We start from the raw sequence: 15,468 nt of genomic DNA on the forward strand, positions 1-15,468 counted from the left end.
CGTGTACACAGAGCATCCGACCCAAAGGTATGTATTGCAAATGGGGAACCTAAACAGATTACATAAGCGGTGTCGCTCGGTGCAGTAGCCATTACAACAGGGATATCTACATGAAAGATGCTAACCATGCTACACTACCTGTTTAGCGAGGTATCTTGTGGCCCCTTTTCAAGCCAGCTGTGGCTTCATTCCATAGTCCGACAGGAAGCCTATATCCAGAAAAAATCATCTACTCGCTATCATCGCCGCCAATCAGCTTGGCGTAATCCTCAGCAGACGCAAAAGTTGGAAGATGCTTGAGCTTCCTCTTCTTGCGGCTGTTCTTGTCGTCTTTCTTATCTTCCGTCTTCGACTTCGAAGGTGGCGGCTCTTCAATGTCAGTGCCGTCGTCAATGCCAATGTCGACCGGAACGTCCTCATCACTGTCGACGAACCCATCCTCGTCGTCGAGATCGAAGCCACCCATACCATCTTCGTCGTCTTCGTCCTGTCCAGCTGCAGCGTCGGCGTCTTCGTCGTCACTTCCGAGATTAAGTTCGACACCTTCATCCATTCCGACCACTCCATCTGCATCCTCATCACTCATCATATCATCCATATCAATGTCGCTGAAGCCTTCGTCATCGTCATCCTCGCCCTCGATGTCTGGTCTGCTATTGACAAGCGCTTTCCAGATCTCCTCTTCTCCGGATTCATCGCTCCCCTCATCCTGCTTTCTCTTCTTCTTGTCTTTCTTACTAAGTTGCTTCGCTTTGCCCGCTTTCTCGAAGTAGGTATGGAAGAAGACTTCATCCACACGAACATTCTCCACCTTCTTTCGCCAAAACTGCTCGGTATTGACGGGATCATGCGTTCTGTCGCCATCACGGGCCGTGACAAGGTAGTCGGCTGCTTTGGAGGTTCCAGACATTGGTTGCATGATAGAAGATCCGTGGGTGGCGTTGCTTTTCGTCTTCGCGTTACGGAAGGCGAATTTATCGAGGAAGTTCATGAGCGTGTAGATGGTTGGGTCCGGCTTCTCTTTGATCTGCTCTTGGTTGAGCAATTTGGAGGCAAGGACGTGCACCGAAGGATGGTAATGTGCCTGCAGAGGGAGGAGCTCCCAGAGACAAGACAGCTCCGCATGCGAGTGCGCTGGGTCGCGTTTTCGTGGGTCGTAGCGGGGATGCTTCGCCTCATCCCTCACTTTAGGTGCCGCTTCCTCTTCATGTGGCACGTCTTCATAGTGCTCTTCGCCGCTGTCCGAGTCGTTGTCTTCCGGTGTGGATAACATCGTCTTGATGCTAGGAAACGTGATGATCAGTTCGTTGATGAGATATAGAACTCCGCAGATGAAAGGTGGTTCATGCAAGTGGATGATCTGGAGCAAACGCTTCACAAACGCCTTAACTCGCTGGATGCTGATGTCGGCTTTGAGAGACCGGTAAAGGAGATTCAAGTACATGATATGCTTGGAAGTCGTAATAAGTCGAGGGTCCAAAAGTGATTCGTAGAGGGTGCGGTAGAAACGGTCAGTGGAGTAATGCTTCGTAGCAGAAATCTGCTGGATGAGTGTCATGGCCTGGATGCTGGTGTTGAAGTTGGACGAGTGTGTGATTTCGAAGACGGTGTTGAGCTGGTCCTCAAACCTTGGGGGGTTAGCACCAGGATATAAAGATGATACGCATGACAACTTACTTTTCATCATCCGTTTTGGCAAAGGGGAATGCTCGATTGACGCCTGTTAAAATTGCGGAGATCAGCTTCTCCTTCGTTTCGTCTTCGGTCTTGTAGGCCTGCGTAGCAGCCTTCTGAGCCTTCTTCTTGGCTAGCTTGCCAGGCTTCCCTCCGCCGCCTTGGGCATGTCCATGCTTGTTCAGCTTCTTCTCCTCCTTTTCCTGCTCCTTCTGCCTCTTCAACAGCCCAACGAATAGACTGAAGTATATTTCTAGCAATTTGTTGGCGACAGGTTGCTCCCGCACGCTCAGAACCGTCTGATTAAGCGTAATGACTGCATAATACTTGGCATGTGCGCTCTGGTTCGGTCGGAAGAGAAGGTCTGATTCAATAGAGCTGATGATGACGTTCTTCATCAGCGGGTGGGTGACCTGTAGTTGGAGAAGAAGATAAGACGCCCTGGATGCGACCTTCTTCTCTTTATCTCCGAGCTTGTTGATCAGCAACCGCAGCAGATTCTCCTCTTGTTCCGGCTTTTCTTTGAGCAGCTCCCAGACAAATGTCACCGCCCGGTTGCGCGAGAATTCCATCTCATCGTTTGCCCAGCCCTCGATGATCTTGAGTATCTCAAAATATTGCTTCTTCAACCAGTCCTCGTAAGCCCACGCAATCAGGTGCACTTTCTGGACTTGGCCGGGGAGCTTGTCGCCGCGTTTCCAATTCGCAGCTTTTCCTTGCAGCGCACATATGAGACTCGGCTGTCTCGCGAACGCCTTCAGCTTTCGGTCCGGCGGGAGCACAACACCCTGGCCCATGAGATCCTTCAGCGCAGCCAAAGCCATCAAGGCGGCATTTCTGCTCTTCTTCCTCGACAGCCCCAGCAATTGCTCAAAAGCCTTCATGGTGTGCAGCGGCGACTCCTGTACCAGCAGTGTCAGGGCCGAAACCTTGTCCTCCATGGTACCGGAGGCCATGATTGTCGACATGAACTTGTGCGACGCATCCTTGGACAGGTGCAAATTCGCGTATTCGGTCGCCTCGGCTTCCAAGAGCTTGTCGGCATATTGATGGAGCTCGTCGATGATGTTACGGGGCGGGATGGTCGGGTTGTCGACGGTGGGAAGCTCGGGTAGCTCGACCGCATGCCATTCGGGCTGGGGCTTGAACAGCTACCACAACGTCAGCAACCCATCAGTATTACATCTCGCGACTCGACATACCAATGCAGGCTTGTGCTCCTTCCTCTCTCCATTCCACCGCGGGTCCTTTTTGTCGTTCTTGGAGCTCAGCCGGCCCTTGTCCGGCGGCGGCTTCGTGAAGCCATCCTTTGTCTCGGCATGGGTCCGCTTCTTCCCCATTTGATGTCGTCTGCGGAGGTGGTGTCGCTGCAAGGCCCGTCAGAGAAAATTCTCTGACCCGTCATGACCTTGGGTCGAGGCTCGCTGTGACTCGTCGCGTTCGAAATTTGTGAATCGGCGCTGGAAGAACAAACCTCCGTGTGTCCGTGCGGCTAGCCGCGATCGGCGTAGTGGGGTGTGTGGCGGCTCCATTTTCGGTCTGCATTTCCCAACATTCACCTCTCGAGGTGTGCCATACATCTGCTTAACTTGCGGACCGGGCCCAATTGCATACGTATCGCGCCCACATTAATCGCTTACATCACCCCACCACGACCTTTCCGAGAGTATATACATGTCCTGGTGAAGGCATACGAGCCAGATTTCACACTCGAACTTCGTCACAGCAAATGGCGCCAACAGGATGGGAAGAGCATCCGAAAACTTCCATAACGCCTCTCCTTAAGCGCTTGTGGCATGAATCAGCCGAAACCAAACCGGATGCCGCAGAAATCGCCGCGGCATTATCACACATTTTCACCAATAGCTTGTCAGAAGTCCAAACCGGAGCTCTCCTGACATGTCTGCACTTCACAGACCGCGATCGGCAAGCGGACGTCCTGTCAAAATGCGCTGAAGCCATGCGAAATTACGCGACAGGTATAGACGTTGACGGACTATCAGAGCTCCTCGCACAAAGGGGCAGGAAGGAAGGCGGATATCAAGGTGGCTTGGTATGTCCCTCTCCTTTCAGAGCCCCGTAAATATAGCCTGTATGGGAAGGAGTCTGCTTGAGCTCATGTCCTTCATTATCGATTATCTATGTGAACATATATTAACTTCGACTCGCAGTGTGATGTAGTGGGCACCGGGGGCGACTCGCACAACACTTTCAACATCAGCACGACATCTTCCATCCTTGCCAGCTCTCTTCTCATGATTGCAAAACATGGTAATCGCGCCAGCACGTCTCGTTCAGGGTCCGCAGATCTTCTATCTTGCGCACCGCCAAAACCTCCACAAATCTCCGCCATCACTCCAGCGACGCTTCATGAAATCTACAGCAGCACCAATTACGCTTTTCTCTTCGCTCCCATATTTCACCCTGGCGCCAGGCACGCGGCAGCAATCCGGAAACAACTCGGTTGGCGTACCATTTTCAACCTTCTCGGTCCGTTGGCAAACCCACTGCATGACTTGATAGAGGCACGAGTAATTGGCGTAGCGCGCAAAGAGATTGGCCCGGACTTTGCAGAATCCCTACGCCAGTCCGGCGTCAAGAAAGCCATGATTATCTGCGGAGACGAGGAGTTGGATGAACTCTCCTGTGCCGGACTCACCCACTGCTGGCGGCTGATCGAAGACCCTCAGACCAAGGGAGTGGAAATCAAGTATTTCACGGTTACGCCGGCAGACTTCGGGCTCCCGTCACACCCACTCACAGACGTTTCCCCAGGTCAATCTCCAGAGAAGAATGCCGAGATACTGATGCGGATATTGACGGGCGAGGTTCCACCTGATGATCCGATCCTACACTTTGTGTACATCAACACCGCAGCCTTATTCGTCGTAAGCGGCATCTGCGACGCAGACACGAGTGAAATGGGTTATGGCGACGATGGCAACGTAATTAAAGAAGTTGGGCCAGGGGGTGGTCGTTGGAAGGAGGGGGTACGGAGGGCGAAATGGGCAATTTCCAGCGGCGAAGCATACAGACAGTGGCGGAAGTTTGTGGAGGTCACTAACAAAGTGGCCGATGAGTGAAAACCATGCAGGTTGTTATCTAGCAATCGATATTGCACGTCCGTCGGTGTGAAAAGATTTCGTGTATCTCGCCAGCTACCACAAAAATCGAAGAACCAGAAGGAGAAGACACAGTGGCTCCTTCGTGTGGCTGCCGTGGTTTCTCCGCGATTGGTTGGCGTGGGGAAGTTATTGGGCTTCGCTGAAGGCATGCACAATTTTCACCTATCCACTCCGCGTTTCACTTGAAAACAAATTAGCGGGCATCAAAGCCACGCACTACGAGAACTTCGCCATATCACCTTTACATTCCTAAACCCAGAGACAACCCTCTCACGATGTCCAGGAAGCCCCAAGTTACCGAAACTCAAATGGGGAGAGCGACTGCAGCGACGTTGACAACGCTTCCAGCAGAGATCCGCCTCCGAGTGTATGATGTCCTCGCGCCCCTCGTGAGCGACTCAATTCTAAAACCCGAAACTATGAATCGACAATTCGCAAGAGGCCGAGGTTCATTAACGGCGGCTTGCGACTTACATGCCGTCTCCTGCGTCGGGAACTTGACAACGTCGTACTCCGTAGCATCGGGAAGCATATCAACACCAGCACAAAGGATTAGGCCTTTAGAACGATAATAGCGCCCCAAACTTTCGGCAGCATACCACATGTCCTCGTGGACATTCCCATGTCCGCGCTACAGAGCTACTTCGATCAGATTCCGAATCAGCCTCTGCCTGATATTTTCCCATGGGCCGGAAGCTAACGGTAACTTTCTTCTACGACGACCGCAATTACAGTGGTCCCCATCGTCTCTGGGAATACCTCCAGGACGAGTGTACGTGCGAACGTATCACCAAAGACATTGACTGGCTATGGCACATTCCAAACGGCGGGATCTCAAGGCTCGACACCGTGACTTTTGGAATACGACCCCTCGACCACAAACCCACATTCACACCAACTCCAGATGCATCCCCGCGTATCACTGCGCTCACCACGCATGTTATCAATGCGCCCGAGACATTCTACTATTCCCGACTCCACATCGGCGAGGAATTCGTCGTCGAATGGCGGAAAATACGTCCATCACTTGGAGCAGTCGGCAGAATCTTATGTCACCTAATTCAACTCTCCCTGCCTCCATGGCGGCGTACGGACTATTTGCTCCCTATTAGGGTCTTCTGAGTGTGGGTGGCGGGTTTCGCGGCGACCGTGGTGTTGGCCGGTATCATGTATATGTGGCTGATTCTACGGGCCTTGTCGAATGGAATGAGGGACTTGAAACTATGAAAGACTGATCGTTGCGGATCTAGAACAAAAAGTAACAGGATGACAGGGGATTCTTATGAGGTTTGGGCGCTGCATAGGGCTCGGCCTAGCAATTCGTGGTTGAGCGAGCAGGATGCAGGCCTATTTCTGGGTCCATGAGGCAAGGCTGATATTTTACTATGCTAGAGAGGGATACTTCGCCTCAAAAATGGACATCCGAACACTGTCTCCCACTTCCACGACGTGTTGATGTTATCCCGCTAATCAATTCCGGTCTCAAACTCGCGTAACAGCCAATCAGAATAACGGTGGCTGACGTCGAGGCGAGAACCCTTTGACCCACTCATCCTTCCCTTTCCATCCACACGACGTCTAGAGCTTTGCATCTAAGATGCTGCGTCTGCTGACCGCAAAAGCGTCCAATGCAGCGATGAACATGCGCGCTCGCTTCGCCAAGGGTCACGGCATCCACTGCTGCTGCGTTGAACAAAGCCCCTCTCCTGACCTCACCCGATAGGGTCCATTCCACCTATATGCATACCCGTAGCGCTCCCCGCATTGCCCGACTGACGCTCTGACACCCATCGACAATTACACCTCATACCAAGCAAGCAAGAAATGGAAGAATCATCTACTCCTCCTCTCACACTCCAATCCATCCTCCCCCAAATCCTACTCCCCCTCTCCCTACTCCTCTCGCTCGCCCTCCCACCCTTCAAACTCCGCGGCCCTCTCTGCTCCACGCTCATCCTCTCGCTCGTGTATCTGACCTGGACCTCGCCGTTCCCGCCGCCGACGTCTAGCACGCAACCGCGCTACGCCCTCTTCGCAGCATGGTTTTTCTACGTCCCCACGCTGCACAAGCTACTTTGCACCGTCCCGGAAGAATCCTTCTGGCGCATCCGACGCGATGAGAAGGGAAAAGTTGTTAGCGAGAAAGAGGCGATGAGCATGCGCGCCTGCGGCTGGGAGAAGATCAAGTGGGCGCTGGCGCTGCTGGCGAATCCGCGCGGTGTGGGCTGGAACTTCGAGATCAAGGGGCTGCGCAGGGCGCGGTTTGCGCGGAACGAAAGAGCGGCGTTCTTGAGGAGACAGGGGCTCATGCTGGCGATGGATTACTTGCTCGTTGAGGCGGGGATGGCGTTTGTGAAGTCGTATTCTTTGGCTGAGGTGCTGGAGCGGCTGGGGTGGGGGGAGAGGGTGTTGGTTGGGGTCGCTTGTGGGTTGGTTATTAAGGGGAGTTGGGAGGCGCAGTGGCTGTTTGTGAGTATTGTTAGTGTTGCGGTGGGGATTTCTACGCCGGAGGTAGGTGTGCGGCTTTTTCCTTCGAGAAAGACTGAGCTGAACTGAACTGCAAGTTGATTGTGGACTGAGTAGAGTAGCTGGCTGACACGCGGACTAGGAATGGCCAGATTTCTTCGGCGACATCACTGAATGCAGCACGCTCTCTTACTTCTGGGGAACATACTGGCAACAAGTCCTGAAACATGTATGCCCTCTCTCCTTCCCTACTCCAACCTCCTTCAAACACCACTACCCATAACTAACCCCCCACCCTCACAGTCGCTGCTCGGCTTCTCAAGGACTCTAATCTCCATCCTGCACATCCCAGCCCCAACCCTCTACTCGTACACCACCCACCTCCTAACCGGCTTCCTCATCTCCGCCGTCTTCCACGGCGCCTCGCTCTACTACCTCCTCCCCACACCCCCACACCACCTCTTCCTCTCCAACACGCTCTTCTTCCTCGCCCAAGTCCCCGCCATCCTGCTCGAAACCTACGCCCTCTCCGTATTCTCCTTCCTCGAGGAATTCGAGGAAGACGCCGAGGGCAAGCTGCACAAGCGGTCGTCTGCTTGGCGGATTGGCGCTAGGATCGCGGGCTATGTGTGGGTGTTTGCGTGGCTGTTCGTGACGGGCTGGCCTTTTTTGGAGGCGTATTTTAACGTGGGGATGGCGGAGTGGGATGTCCCGTTTAGTGTGCTGAAGAGGCTATGCGCGGAAGGGAACGAGGGTGTATGCGTGATCGAGGGGCTTGACTGGGAGATCTGGGGAAGGCTCTGAGTAGCGGGTTGCGCCAAAAGCCGAGGTGGGACAACGGTGGGAGAAAACGGTCGTTCTCGGGACTCTTCTTCTTGTAACTTGCACAGCTCATCGAACACGGTAATTATCTTCTTTCTGAGCGAGTCGGCCGCCGCTTCAGGCTTCAGGTATGATACATCCTGGGTGATGCCCTGGACATTGTCGAACCGATAGAGTTTGCAGGTGGATCGCATATCCGCGAGGAGATCGGGGTTCAGAAGCTTGGTGGTGCCGCTGCTCGCTCGTTGCAGGCTAGCTAGTCTTCGCATGTTCTCCTCGAGGTCGCACTCCAAGTAAATGGGTAGAAAAGGCCGTCCACTTCGTATCGCTGCTGCCTCGTATTCGCGGGCTACAGCACGTCCGAGGTCGTTGTGAGATTGGAAATCTAACCCGTCCAGTTACTTTGTGCAGTGAAACAAGACACAAATACAGGAGTGAATGGCAAGCTTACCTGTGAAGATGACGATGTGTCCGTGACAAGTGAATGCGGCTTCTCGCTCCTGCCGCCTTTCTTCTTGGTAGTCTGGATGGTCCCGAGTGAATTCGGCTTCAACGGGATCTATTAGCTGGTGATTATCGATCAATATAGGCTCGCAGTTATTCAAGAGACAGACTAAGAGCTTCGCAATGGTGCATTTGCCCGTGCCTGGGAAGCCGTTGATCCAAACGAGTGGCTTCACCGACATCAATGCGAGCGCGCTCATCTCCGGAGAGGAAGACGTGTGCGGCGTTTTGTCGGCGTTCTTGGACGGCATAAGGGCAGAGATGGATGTGGTATCTGCTGCGGAGGTGGTGTAGACGTTCGGCACTCAATCGACAGGAGCTTCGTGATTGCTCCTCGAGCTGTTACACACAGGTCCGCCACGTTTTCACCAGCGTAAACGCAGCCTGATGGGTATAAAAGCTAGTAGGGGGATTTGACGTTCGAAGGGTTTAGATTCTTCATCTGCCCATAGTGGTACACGCGGTGACACATTCGATAGATCGACCCGAAATAAGAAACAAACCCGATGTTGCAACTCAAACGCTGGGCAGTCGTTCTCCACGGTTTCCCCTCTGTGCGCGTGTTCCTATCCCGACTTATCTTTTATTCTTTAATGTTCGATACCCGATATGGTGGAAAGACGGACACTGGCATGATGATCTAGTAGAGACTGCAAGGACGTAGTCCAGCAGCATCAACTGCAAGTTATGGGCCTGGTCCGGGGGGAGGTCTCAGAAGGGTTACCATTTGGGTAGAGTTTCCGTGGCCCACAGGGTCCTTAACGCCACAACAGTAGCGAAGTCTCAGATGGTCCTTGGACCGATGGACGTTTATGAAGAGTAGTGATGTGGAGGTGGAGGGGTGGAGAAGGCTGTGCGGCTACTGGTCGTGTATGGGATCAGCGGCCGGTCCCTTGCCGCTAGTCTACATAAATAAATTAAATCTCCGAGAGCTTCCCCGCCATGCATTGGCTCTTTCTACAACCTCCCAACGAGTCCCCGATGAGTTTCAAAGTGGTAATGAGCTTGACAAAGTTCTCCTGATTGCGTTGGACCGTGTCTGAAGATGCCGGACCGTTAATTGCGACCTCCTCGCTCGAGCCACGTGAGCAACCACCGGCACGCGCAATGGCCCTCCCTCTCCCGCCGGCGTCGAACCTGCATGCGATCCTTCTAGTCACCCAATCGCGCTCCCTCGGCCCACGTCTCGTCTTCCACTACCCGCCCATCTCGCCGTCCGCCGCCGCCCTCGCAGCAAACAAAGCGCCCGTATGGTTCGCCAAAGAGGCAACCACCAGCAGCGGCGGCTCCGAAAGCTCGAGCAGCGACTGGGACAGCAGCACCGAGAACGAAGGCGGCGACGACGATGCTGAGGTCGGGAGTCGGACAAGCGGCGGCCGCGGGTCGTCGTGGAGGACGGGCGCGAGCCATCGCGATAAAGACAAGTACCGGCCTGGTGCTGGCGGAGTGTGGGGCCGGAGCATTGATGAAGAGGACGGAGATTTAGAGGTTGAAAATGGCAGTAAGGCGAGTGGCAATGGGAAGCAGAAGGGTGGAATCCACGACTGGGATACGGTGCTGGGATTCAAGGTCGATGCGCTGGAGAAAATACTGTGTCCAGGCAAGGCGTTTAATAAGCGGAGATTCGAGATGGGTGTTGAGAGCGTTGTCTTCGTTGGTGCGCCTATGTTTGTGAGGGAAGACGGGCTGTGGAAGAAAAGAAAGAAGCGGAGGAAGCGGTCGGCCGAAGATGCTTTGCTAGCCAACCTCAAGATCGGCGAGGCTAAGAAAGGGGACGGGAGTCCTGAAGAGGATCGGAGCGGCAGCACGAGTACGGAGCCGTTTGTCTACCCTGAAGGCTTCGAACCGGGCTATGGTCATGGACTGATATCTGGTGCGCCTTCCGGAGCCGTGTCCGAAGCTGGATCTGATGCCAGGAGTAACTCGACTGCGGACAATAATCCCGATATGACCATGTTCAACGTCGTATTTGTGTTGAATCCGCCAGCCCTGGAATACCAGCTGAGAGTCAAGGATATGTACGACAACATATCGCGAAAGTACGCTAAGGCGCTCAAGTACGAGCAGGCGCGATTCCAGTATGTCTGGAAAGAATCCAAGAGAATCATTGACATTAAGCAGCGAGCGAAGGAAAATGGCGAGGCGCTCACTGCAACCTGGCAGAAGATTCTCGCCATCTCCCCGCTCGCGAAGTCAATTGCCATTCTGTTCGAGGCTATTTCGAACGATAAAATCGCCCACGTCCACTTTGACGCCACTTTCAACACGTCCTTCCAGATTCCCCAAGCAGACTCCACACCATATCTGCCAAACGCCCTCGAACCACAGATGCCTGGCCTGTGGCTTACAACATCTAATGTAGTCATCGAGGATGAGAGCGACGCACCCATGACCCAGCACGCCGCCCTGCTCCTCCTCGAAGACCCGGAAACGCTGATCAAGGACCTAGAAGGCGACAACAAGAACAACACTGCAGCCCTAGCCTTCTACATCCGCAACATCATCCCCACCAAATCCCTCCTCAAGATCTCCAACAAACACAACATCGTCGCCCAGGATATGGAGTACATAGCAAGCCATCTCGTCTACTGGCGTCGAGCCCGCCTCATCGCGCCCCTCCACCCCAGAGATACCTACATCGTTTCTCCGAACGCTGACCTGTCAAATCTCCAAGCCGCCATCCCCGCATACGCCTCCCGTTTCTCCACACTACCTACGCTCCCCAAGATGCTAAGTATGCTCTCCGGCACACCGAAGCCATACAGATCCTTTATACCCACCGCCGAGCACCGCGAAGCGTACATGGACATCCTCGCCTGGCTCATGCGGGGCGGCTGGGTCACGCAGCTGCGCACATTCGCTTGGGTTCGCGTCTCGCCCGAGATAAAAGCCCAAGTAGCCGCCGACATGGAACGCGAGGAGCGCGTCAAGAAAGCAGACGATTTACGGAGAGAAGCCGCGTCGGATAACGGCTCGATGACGGAGTCGCTGCTCTCGGATAAGCGATCTAGCTTGCTCTCCGCCAGTACCATCAGACCAGCGACACCGCTCCGCCGCACGAGGCGCGACAGAGACGGCGAAGAGGAGGGAACAGAAACCAATGCCGCTCTGAGCCCCCTAGTAGCAGCAACAGGATGGCGCGGCAGCCCCGCCCGCGCCTCCTCCAGCGACGCAGGAAGCACCAGCAGCGCGCGCACCACCATCGCCCTCTCCAGCGGCGCCCAACAACGCCCTATCTCCCCCGCTCCGCCCTCCCACTCGCGCGACCCACAACAACAGCAGCGCCCCCAACGCCCCTCCCCCCTCCACCTCAAGACCACCTCGCCCTCGCGCCCCCAGCCCTTCTCCCCCACCTCGCCGTCCCTCACAGCTACCGCCGCCGCCGGCCCTCCGCAATCCCCACCCCCATCACCGCAGTCCTTCGCGCCCTCGCTGATCCTCAACCCGCAGAAGGCGAACAGCACCGAGGCGCGCTGGCTGGAGAAGATCGGGCAGACGTTTGCACATGATGCAGATCTACGCGAGCACTGGCCCATGCTACTGCGGCACTTGGACGGCCGCCATGCCATTGAGGATATTAGTCCCCGCGAGGGGCTGAAGCGGAAGAGGGTTGCGGCGCTGTTTAATGGCGTGAGGGAAGGGGGGTGGCTTGTTGTGGTGAGGCATTGGTGAGGTGAGGTGAGGGGAAGGAAAGGTCGGCGTGGGGGGAGTGAGTGCTTCAATGTAAATGTAGTATGTGTACTATGTACTATGTACTATGTAGGATGTAGATGAGATACCCCCATTTCCAACACAAAATGAATAATGTGTTCATTCAGAGCTCAGTCAGAGTCGAGTGTCTATCTTGCTGCCGACGTATGATATTTTAATGCCGCCCACCGCCCATTCGCGCGCTTTTAGCATGCTGAAAGATACCCATATAACGCCATATAATGCTATCTATCACCCCCTTCCTATACGTCTAGGAACCTGAAAGCCCTCATGTCCTTCTCACCTCACTCACATCCGACCAAGTACTCCCCTAACCGACCCATCGAGCACCACATTCCCCTTGACAGCCATCTCGCGGATCCCCGTCTCCCCACCACTCCCCCCATTCAACCAGCGCTGCAGCAAATCATTGCTCTCCCTGGGCTTGATACCCTGATCCGCCGTGCCAACAGTGACATGCGCCACGGGATTCACGCTCTCGAAGAGCAGCTCCTGGGTGCCCTCGCCGGCGCCGTCAGTCTGCACCTGCATGGTCGCGGAGCCGTTCAGGCGCACCACGAAGCACATGATGCGGTCGTCCCAGACGACGCGCTCGAGCTGCACGCCGCACTTGGCGAGCTCGGGCTCCCAGTTTCCCTGGCTGGACTGGGCGTGCTGGACGGCTTGGTGCAGTGTGGTGAGCTTGTCCCAGTAGGCCTGGTTTTGGGCTGCGGAGGCGCGGTGCATGAGCGTGACGTGGAATTCATTCTGGATGCGGCGCGTCTGCTGCAGTTGGCGGTACATGCGGGCGGTTTGCGCGTCCTGGTCGCGGAACATGGCGTCCAGGATGGAGTTCACGCGCTGCGTGTTCAGACGCACCGAGAAGTACTCCATGCGGGGTGCCTTCTTCGGCTTGGGTTCAGGCTGTGCGGGCCTTCCGGCACCGGCATTCCGATTGCGATTCTGGTTCTGATTCTGGTTTCGGTTGCCGCCTCGGGAGAGGTCCACCTTGATGTCGGGGCGGTAGTCGTTCATGGCCCATTCGATGGCATCGTCTATGTCCGCGTCCGTGGGCATGTCCCGACCCTTGAATAGGCCCGGATAGTGGTTGGATAGCTCCGTAATGATGACTTCGAGATTCTCGCGTGAGTCCACTACAGGATCAAGATTGATGACCTGGTCGAACTGATCGTCAGGCGCCTCCGACGGGTCGATAGGCTGGAAGCGGTGCATGAAGCCTTCCATGATCTCAATGATCTCGTCCTGGCCCTTCGAGCCTGCTTGGATCGTCTGGTGATTGTCGCCACGAGTGAGGACCCGATTCCGTGTCGCCTCTCGGATTGCATCGTAATTGGAGCGGTCGTGGACGTATTGGAGAGCGACAAAGCGGGCATCGCGGGCGGTCCGAGAGATGTCGTTGATGAGCTGGTCGCGCTCGCGCTTCTGGTGGTTGTTTCGGTCTGCAATGACGACGGGGTTCGTGACGAGTAGGGAGGAGATTGTGTCGGCGAAGATTTGCCCACGGCCCTTCTTCGCTTTGACATTGTCGTTCTGGAAGTGGCCCCATCCGAACAACTTGACCAATGCAAGGGCTAGTGTAGTCTTGCCACAGCCGATGGTTGCAACAGGGACCAGGACAACATTACGAGTGACGTCCTTGTCCTCCTGCTCGCCGTTGCGTAGCTCCGCCTGGATGATCTCTGCTCCTGTGGTCCCTCGTTCGCGGAGGAAGCCATCTCGAAGCTTGATAATACCATGGTTCTGATTGTATAGCTTCGCCAAGCCGGGCTGCTGGACGAATCGCTTCCGGGCATACTCAAGATACTCTTTGGTGATTTCCTGGTGCTTCTTGTAGCGCGGAGGTTTGCCTGCGATCATGGACTTGGTGCACTCTCGCCACTGCCGATACATCAGGTACGGCTCTTCGAACTTGTACTTGAAGAACCAGTCTTCCCACGGCGCGTCCTCGGTCTCCCGGGCCTGACACCGAATGACGAAACCCTCCGTATCGCGACCGTTGTAGTTGCCTGTCTCTGCGACCTTGTCCAAGAATGTCCGGACCTCGTGTATGTCGTCCTTCATGACGTACATGACCTTCTTCATTCCCCATTCATCGGCGAACTCGTCGACCAAGGGACCGGGGTAGGTGGCGAATTGTGGGAGATTGAGGTTGATGCCATGAACGTACAGACCGGCTTGCTCGGGAGTATAGGCCAGGACGTGCTCTTCGAAGTCGTCATCGCACAGCTCGGCTACCAGCGTCGCGTTCATCTGTCGTAGCCGCTGCGCCAGCTGGGTCTTTGTCTTGCCCACGCTTGCGAGATGCTTCTCCACCCACCGCTCGCCAGCACAGGCATGGCTGAGTTCCACATCACCTCGTGCACCTGTCGAATGCTTGCTGCACACCAGCAATGTGCCATCGTCCAGGCCGGATATGAAGATGATGCAACCATTCTCCTTGACGCTCAGCTCGTATGGTCCTCGAGTGTTCTTCTCCACGATACGCCATTCCGTCTTCCTAACCTCGCCATGATTGAAGAACTTGTCGTAACCCCGTACCGCAATCTCAAGATCGCCGTCCATTGTCTTATACGTGAAGAGACCTCGCGCGTACGTGGGAAGGTGCTCCTTCTTGTAGTCCCAGTCGTTCATCTTCCACGAGTCGACGGAGCGACCGTTAGGCAGAGGAAATGTGTGCTTCTTGACAGAGAAGCCGCCAGCCTTCGATTTCTTGCCCTTGTGTCCTTCGAGCGATTGTATGAGCTGTCGGACCTCATGGGGATCCTGCGACGCGTACGGGGCCTTCTCGCGGTGCGCCATGGTCGCGGTGGCGTGGAAGGAAGCGATGCTGGTAGAAGTCGTTCGAATTGGTTGTTTGTACGAGGAGTGTTTGACTACCTGAATTGGAGAAGGTAAGCAAGCAGCTGGTGGGGGGCGGAGAGCATGAATGAGCGGGGCGAAGAGCTTAAAAGATGCTGCCATCCAGGCAGCCACAAGCAGGGAAGGTGAAAGCCGAAGTGACTCAACACATTAAGGGCGCTTCTTACCCAATCTGCGTGAAAAGAGAGAAGGGCGCAAGCGCGTTGTGTAATTCAGAGTCATCGCTGCTGCGGCTGTTTGGAGGATTTCGGGCGATGAAGTCAGCGTGTGGCGCAACTGTGGCGCGGCGCAGCTTTCACCCCGCAAC

General features: G+C 55.1%; 5 protein-coding genes across 5 annotated transcripts; 3 read left to right on the forward strand and 2 right to left on the reverse strand.

Moving 5' to 3' along the window:
- Positions 1-16: 16 nt before the first annotated feature.
- Positions 17-3,064, reverse strand: BU26DRAFT_470587 (CBF-domain-containing protein). The gene is made up of 3 exons (XM_033825349.1): positions 2,877-3,064; positions 1,678-2,825; positions 17-1,628 (listed from the first exon to the last, which is right to left on the reverse strand). The coding sequence occupies exons 1-3, from the start codon at positions 3,012-3,014 to the stop codon at positions 230-232; spliced, it is 2,685 nt and encodes an 894-aa protein (XP_033675528.1). The 5' UTR covers positions 3,015-3,064; the 3' UTR covers positions 17-229.
- A 162-nt stretch (positions 3,065-3,226) lies between these two features.
- On the forward strand, positions 3,227-5,185 carry BU26DRAFT_525989 (uncharacterized protein). The gene is made up of 2 exons (XM_033830636.1): positions 3,227-3,727; positions 3,846-5,185. The coding sequence occupies exons 1-2, from the start codon at positions 3,404-3,406 to the stop codon at positions 4,755-4,757; spliced, it is 1,236 nt and encodes a 411-aa protein (XP_033675529.1). The 5' UTR covers positions 3,227-3,403; the 3' UTR covers positions 4,758-5,185.
- Positions 5,186-6,371: 1,186 nt separating this feature from the next.
- BU26DRAFT_525990 (uncharacterized protein) lies at positions 6,372-8,485 on the forward strand. The gene is made up of 3 exons (XM_033830637.1): positions 6,372-7,310; positions 7,408-7,494; positions 7,569-8,485. The coding sequence occupies exons 1-3, from the start codon at positions 6,624-6,626 to the stop codon at positions 8,067-8,069; spliced, it is 1,275 nt and encodes a 424-aa protein (XP_033675530.1). The 5' UTR covers positions 6,372-6,623; the 3' UTR covers positions 8,070-8,485.
- A 1,059-nt stretch (positions 8,486-9,544) lies between these two features.
- BU26DRAFT_525991 (uncharacterized protein) lies at positions 9,545-12,318 on the forward strand. The gene has a single exon (XM_033830638.1). It carries the CDS (start codon positions 9,699-9,701, stop codon positions 12,261-12,263), a length of 2,565 nt encoding a protein of 854 aa, XP_033675531.1. The 5' UTR covers positions 9,545-9,698; the 3' UTR covers positions 12,264-12,318.
- On the reverse strand, positions 12,309-15,458 carry BU26DRAFT_525992 (tRNA ligase-like protein). The gene has a single exon (XM_033830639.1). It carries the CDS (start codon positions 15,261-15,263, stop codon positions 12,591-12,593), a length of 2,673 nt encoding a protein of 890 aa, XP_033675532.1. The 5' UTR covers positions 15,264-15,458; the 3' UTR covers positions 12,309-12,590.
- Positions 15,459-15,468: the final 10 nt, after the last annotated feature.

Source organism: Trematosphaeria pertusa (genome assembly GCF_010094035.1).
Source record: "Trematosphaeria pertusa strain CBS 122368 unplaced genomic scaffold BU26scaffold_29, whole genome shotgun sequence".
Lineage (NCBI taxonomy): Eukaryota > Fungi > Ascomycota > Dothideomycetes > Pleosporales > Trematosphaeriaceae > Trematosphaeria > Trematosphaeria pertusa.

Excerpts from the sequence above, each read along its gene's own strand:
- BU26DRAFT_525992 (XM_033830639.1), bottom strand. The coding sequence starts at position 15,263 with ATGGCAGCATCTTTTAAGCTCTTCGCCCCGCTCATTCATGCTCTCCGC.
- BU26DRAFT_525991 (XM_033830638.1), top strand. The coding sequence starts at position 9,699 with ATGGCCCTCCCTCTCCCGCCGGCGTCGAACCTGCATGCGATCCTTCTA.
- BU26DRAFT_525989 (XM_033830636.1), top strand. The coding sequence starts at position 3,404 with ATGGCGCCAACAGGATGGGAAGAGCATCCGAAAACTTCCATAACGCCT. Across the intron at positions 3,728-3,845 it reads GCGGATATCAAGGTGGCTTG|TGTGATGTAGTGGGCACCGG; the intron begins GTATGTCCCTCT and ends TTCGACTCGCAG.
- BU26DRAFT_525990 (XM_033830637.1), top strand. The coding sequence starts at position 6,624 with ATGGAAGAATCATCTACTCCTCCTCTCACACTCCAATCCATCCTCCCC. Across the intron at positions 7,311-7,407 it reads TGGGGATTTCTACGCCGGAG|GAATGGCCAGATTTCTTCGG; the intron begins GTAGGTGTGCGG and ends CACGCGGACTAG. Across the intron at positions 7,495-7,568 it reads GGCAACAAGTCCTGAAACAT|TCGCTGCTCGGCTTCTCAAG; the intron begins GTATGCCCTCTC and ends CCACCCTCACAG.
- BU26DRAFT_470587 (XM_033825349.1), bottom strand. The coding sequence starts at position 3,014 with ATGGGGAAGAAGCGGACCCATGCCGAGACAAAGGATGGCTTCACGAAG. Across the intron at positions 2,826-2,876 it reads AGGAGCACAAGCCTGCATTG|CTGTTCAAGCCCCAGCCCGA; the intron begins GTATGTCGAGTC and ends ACGTTGTGGTAG. Across the intron at positions 1,629-1,677 it reads GCCAAAACGGATGATGAAAA|GTTTGAGGACCAGCTCAACA; the intron begins GTAAGTTGTCAT and ends TAACCCCCCAAG.